The sequence below is a fragment of the Lotus japonicus genome, chromosome 5, assembly GCF_012489685.1.
Source record: "Lotus japonicus ecotype B-129 chromosome 5, LjGifu_v1.2".
NCBI classification, from domain to species: domain Eukaryota; kingdom Viridiplantae; phylum Streptophyta; class Magnoliopsida; order Fabales; family Fabaceae; genus Lotus; species Lotus japonicus.
In genome coordinates, this window is record NC_080045.1 from 5145332 (window position 1) to 5151514 (window position 6183).

General features: G+C 39.0%; 2 protein-coding genes across 2 annotated transcripts; both read right to left on the reverse strand.

The window, feature by feature from the left end:
• LOC130720218 (transcription factor MYB44-like) lies at window positions 1–957 on the reverse strand. Its single transcript, XM_057570844.1, has one exon. It carries the CDS (start codon window positions 885–887, stop codon window positions 162–164), a length of 726 nt encoding a protein of 241 aa, XP_057426827.1. The 5' UTR covers window positions 888–957; the 3' UTR covers window positions 1–161.
• Window positions 958–4081: 3124 nt separating this feature from the next.
• LOC130721180 (F-box protein GID2-like) lies at window positions 4082–5098 on the reverse strand. The gene has a single exon (XM_057571924.1). It carries the CDS (start codon window positions 4880–4882, stop codon window positions 4352–4354), a length of 531 nt encoding a protein of 176 aa, XP_057427907.1. The 5' UTR covers window positions 4883–5098; the 3' UTR covers window positions 4082–4351.
• Window positions 5099–6183: the final 1085 nt, after the last annotated feature.

Sequence of the window (6183 nt, forward strand, 5' to 3'; positions counted from 1 at the left end):
TTTTGAAGTCCACGTTATGTCATTATGCACAGCACCAAAATAATTATTACCATTTTTTAACCCTCAAGTAAAGGGAAATTAAAATTAAACTAAAAAAAAAAAGATAAAATAAACACTTCAACAACATTTTTTTTCCTACTCTGCAATTTCATGCGAATTTTCTACTTGACGTTGCTAATTCCCATTCGTTTCATCACAGCGTTTCCAATGGCTTCCGCTGGCATACACGCTCCATTCTTCTCCTCCATCCCCGACATGTAACTCCTCACTTCCTTCCTTATCATCTCCTGCATCACCGCCAGAAACTCCGCCCCAAACAGCTGCTTCGACCCTGACCCGGACCCGGATGAATCAAACCCGGGCAGAGACAAGCTGAGCGAAGTGGCTGGATCGGTGGCAGGAACAACCACAGCGGCGGGTACTGCTATCGGAGCGTCAGTGGAGATAGCGGCGGGAGGACCCGGATCGCTCATGGCAGACCCGGTCGGGCTACTCGGGTTCAAACACCCCGCGCCGACGCTGGCGGACCGTTTAAGAGGACGGTGATCAACGGCGGTATCGACGGCGGAGCATTTTCTCTTAAGCGTGGAGTTCCAGTGATTCTTCACAGCGTTATCGGTGCGGCCGTTGAGGATGCGAGCTATGGTGGCCCACTTGTTCCCAAACCTGGCATGCGCCCTGATGATGGCGCTGTCCTCCTCCGGCGTGAACGGACGGTGCTCGACCTCTGGCGAGAGCTGGTTGCACCACCGCAGACGGCACGATTTCCCGGATCGACCCGGAATCGATTTGCTTATCGCCGTCCAGTTCTTGGGGCCGTGAACCTGAACCAGCCTCGTTAACGCTTCGTCTTCTTCGGGGCTCCATGGACCCTTGACCCGATCCATTTGAGAAAGACAGAGAGAGGAGGTTGCAGCAGCCTCTGACTCTGTGAGAAGAGGGTGCGGGTTTGAGAGGAGAAATAGAAAAATTGCGAAAGTGATAAGGATGACTGGTTGAGCCGGTGATAGTGACCGGTTGGCGGGGCAGTTACTTAGTAGGATACAGCTGGCAAAGCAGCATCACGCGTGGAGTTGGCACGTATTTTATGTAATCACGTTATCTTTGCCTATCGTTAAGCCAGTGTTATCTGTTAACTTGTTAAGTGAGAATAAACTCAAAATAGAATATTTTTTATTTTATGCTGCTACTTGAACTCAATTTCACAGTTCGTGATATAAGAAATCTAATTATTATAAAAAATAAAGTCACCAAATACCAATATAGAAAAGAATCCGCGCATTCAAGAATACTTATCAATCTATCATCCAGCTAGTTGACTGTTTTTTTTTTCTTTTCTTTCAAAACTAAACCAAATTATATTAAGCAATAACATGAGTTATAATGGAGAGCATCATCCTCGACAAATGAAACAAGCTAAATTGAAATAGAAAAACAATGCAAAAATAAAAGGTTAGCCAAACCATCCACCGTAGAATTTCATAAACAAAAGAAAAATCTACAAAATTAAAAAATAAAGCTAAGTTCCGGATTACAGAAGACTAGTACGAACAACCTCCGGAAGGTCTCTTTCAAGAATCAAACATAAGCATGGAATCATTCTCGAAACAAACCTGCGAGAGGCAAAGACCTAAAACAAAAGAGAGTGAGCACCGAAAGGATAGGACCTCTGCAATCACAAAGGAGAGGACCTCCACGACATCTAAGGAAGCTGAAGCAAGAATCTCTTTGCAATCATCTCGGGTGACCAAAGCCAGCTAAACTAGAAGCAGCAACACGAACATTAATATATAGGTTGGACTCTTCGAATATCTGTGAATAAAGAATGGACACAAACATTGTCGATAGACAAATTTTTTGCCGTAGGAGGATTTTTTGGCTTAAATAAGTTTTTTTAATTTTTATCCTTGTAAATACATCAATTTTTATTGTTGTCATAAAGAACCCAAAGAAAACCCAACCACGACCACCGATGTAGATGTTGTCACTGTCGAAGGTGAAGTTCCCCTTAGGAAAACTCCAACAGCCAAGCCTATGTCGTAGCCTTCAAACCATTGAGCCACCGCCGCTGATATAACCTCTTCCTCATGTCACCTTTTTCCTCGCCCAGCAAATGACCCACTAGCTGCATTGCGTTGCGATATTGTACCAGTTTTAAAGTTTAGGGCCAATGTTAGGGTTTCGAACCGATTTTAAAGTTCATAATCGATTTTTTAGGTTTCGAGTCAATTTTTAGGTTTTGGATCAATTTTGGAGTTTAAGACCGATTTTAAAGCTTCTGATTGATTTTTTGCGTTTTGGGTCGATTTTTGGGTTTCAGTCCGATTTTAAAGATTATAACTGATTTTTTGTGTTTCAAGTCAATTTAGGGGTTCGGGCCAATTTTAAAGTTTATGACCAATTTTTGAGTTTTGGGTTAATTTTAGGGTTTTTGCTCGATTTTAGGGTTTAGGATCGATTTTTCAGTTTATGATCGATTTTTTAGGTTTCGGGTCGATTATAGGGTTTAGGGCCGATTATAGAGTTTATGACCATTTTTTGTGTTTCAAGTCATTTTAGGGGTTCGAGCTGATTTTAAAGTTTAGGTTCAAACCGATTTTAAAGTTTCCAGACCAATTTTAGGGTATAATATCTTTTTAGGGTTTCAGACCGATTTTAAAGTTTATTATCGATTTTTTGGGTTCGGGTCAATTTTAGGGTTTACGCTTGATTTTAATGTTTAGGGATAATTTTAGAGCAAAATTGAATTTTAGGTCAAAATCACATTTAAAACTAGTTTTTGAAATAAATCTGGTTAAAACCGGTTTATAACTATATCCAATTATCTTTTTCTTAAAACCGGTTTCATAACCAATTTGAGTGTTCAAAGTTGGTTCGGATAATAAAACCTAATCATATAAGTGGTTTTAATGTGGATATGGCTTGGTTTGGTTTTTTATTTGGTTTGTTTAAACCCCAACTACCAACCATTATAGATCGCCCCATAAGTCATCTCTCACCCCTGGAACCAGCCACCTCCATTTCCTCATCCTTCTCCCTACTCCACCACAGGTCACCAACCTCTATCTCCACACCCTTCTCCCCTCAGCCGTTGAATGTTGGGTTATATGTTGGGGTTGAAGGTGGTGGTGAGGATCAGGAAGGAGAACGTTGGGAGGGAAGAGAAGTCTACATGTTCTTTGTGTCCTTCTATATGAAATAAAGAAGTTAAAAAATAAAGCCACGTGAAATGCACACGTGGACTTCCATCCCTTTAGGATGTAGAAACTAACGTCGGAGACTAAAATCAAAGGTCGGACGGAAAAATGAAAAAAAATTGACTAAAATAAAAAACAATAGTGTATATTATAAGATGAAAAATAATATTTAATTTTTTTTGTCAAAAACTTATGCAACTTCAATCGATGTTTAACTTCTCCGCGTGTCTTTTTTCAAGCAAACTAAGTGCAATTTTGATTCTTTGCCGTAAACAAATTTCTATATGTATCCAATCATGTAATCTAAGGCTGCCGTTTAATTAAGATAAGTCGGCTCATATTTTAAATTTATATATCGTATAAACTTAGTGAAATATTATGAACCAGAGGATTTTAAGCAAACCGTTTTTTTTTCTTCAAATGAGTTGAATGCATGAGTATATGACCAATTGACCCAAATCCGCTGATGTGAGAGCCGCAAAGCCCAAGCTCTCCGGTTTAGGCAATTCCACCAATCACAGCCAAATTTTTAGGCTGTTTCCAGTACACTAGTTAGTGAACTATTATTCTTATTGAACATAAAGTGACCTTTTTTCTTGTTGACCCAAAAAATAAGTAAAACCCAATAGTATCTTTGAACATAAGATAAGATGCTGTCATATTGTTAAACACAGTAGAAAACATTATGATCTTTTTCTTCCCTCTCCTAGCTACCTAATTTTTTCCCAAAGTCCCATATCCTAATGCTGAACTATTTTATCAAGCCGCACAAAATAAGAAACTAACTAAATTCAATAAAAAAATTAATGATAGTAAGAAACTAATTCCAAAGCCTAATAGAGACTAATTCCCCCGAAGTCTTTGAATTGCCTGCACACAAAAGATCCAAAACAGTACAGCTCCATAAGCTTTCCAAAATTGATTATATGACTTCCTTATGTGCAGAACCATGAGAATTATCACATTTTTAGACTAATATACATCCAAACCCATAAACATTTTCTCAATACAGTTCTCAATCAATGCAATTTACACAATCAAACTAACATCATAGCATAATTGCCTTCAAATTTCAATAGTTATGAAAATGCAGATCTAGTAAGTAGTAACTGAACAAAAAATTACTCAACTCAAATGAAAGTAGGCTAAAATACTCATCTGTTTTTATGATTGAAATTCATCTTCTCGTAGTACCGAATTGAGAGAAGTGACAGTGAGAGATGAACCTCATCTTTCCCCAAACGAGGGTTGGAAGAAGGAATCACCTTTGGAACAACAGGCCAATAAGAAGAAGAAGATGATGAAGAAGAAGAAGTAGAAGACACGTGGCGCTTAGACAGAGGCCAGACACAGAGCGGGTACAAACGACGAAACCCACCGAGACTGAGGATCACAGAGCGTAGCTGTTCCTGCCCGCACCCTGTGTTTGGCCACTGCTTCGTACAGATCATCTCCCACAGCCTCTCATCACGCGCCGCCTTGTTCCACTGCTTGCTCACGCACCCCGCCACCGCCAACGACCGCGCGTCCACGTGCTTCATCACCTCGTACAGAACGTTGTCGTCGAGAAACACCGCCGCCGCACGTGTGGCGGCGACGCTGTCATCATCGTACTCCTCCTCCTCCTTCGCCCTTTTCACGTTGTTATCCGCAGCGCCATCAACGGTGAGTGAACGCTTTATCATCGTTAAGGTTGAGAATGAAAGTTAATGGAGGAGGTTGAGAAAATAATGGGAATTGGAAATGGGCTTTTGTTTTGATTTGATGAATTTGTGAGGGGACCACACCATGTGGTGTGTTTGTTAGTTTGGCTTTAACTTTGTCTTGTTTCTTAGTCCACCCAAACCCAACTGTACTGCATGCATTGCTTTCATTGATTCCAGATTTCCAGTGAAATTTGTCTGAGTGACGACACAGCAAAAGACATCATGGAGAACAAAGTTTTCAACTCATTCACCTCGATCTCTCCTTCATATTGGATTTTTTTAATTTGTTGGACTAAGGCAGGTAGATTTTTTTCAATTCAAGTCCTGGCCTAAAACTTTTGTTTAAGTCAATTATTTATGTACTTCATGTACGTAATTATAAGTATATCATTATATGCATACATTAATCACCTAATATATTCTTCATGTGAGGATTGCTATTAATACACCATTTATAAACATAAATATTCTCACATAAACTTCTTATGATGGATCTATTTACAAAATTGTAAACATATTTCTCTCGTCTTAAAAAATGTGTTAACGTATAAAAAAATTATACAAATTAAATCATTTTAAAATGTTTAAAAAAGTGTGCTCCTAATATTTCTCATTCTAATGTGGATAATAACAAGAATTAGCTAAATTACATTACATTAAGAATCTCTACATCATTTGTCAACACTAAATCAAATTATAGACTATTATTTACTGTTGTATCATGCTATACTATTTTATAAAAGAATAAAGATAGAAAAAAATGCACGTGATTTTTGTTGTTGACATTCACAAAAAGGTTTCGCCAATGAGCTACATGATGCGAACGGAGGCTCCGCAGGTTCGACGCGATCCACCCATAAAGATCAGCAGAGAAGAACTCAGGGACATTTCGAGGATCAATCAAATCAAGAAAACAACAACACAAAAACTACTCTAGCGCATCATCCTAGCACATGAAGGCGATGAAACTGGAGATAATCGCCAACCATCACGAGTTGCTTGACGAGCCAACGCATTCACTAGATGAAGTCATGAATTTAAGCCGATAAATAACAAGTTAATAAAACAGTTAATCTATTTGGGTTTTACATAGCTGCTGGAATGTTTTGCACCAGTTTTGCGTGAGACCCTTCACATAATTCGCGCATTTGCACAAAATAACACCCAAACTCTATTTAAGTGTGTTTTTAACCTTGGGAAGTTGGTAGAAGATCTAGGACGAAATTGAATCCAATCGTGAAAGGGTTTCATGTTATCGTTTGCACAATTGGAAAGTTGGT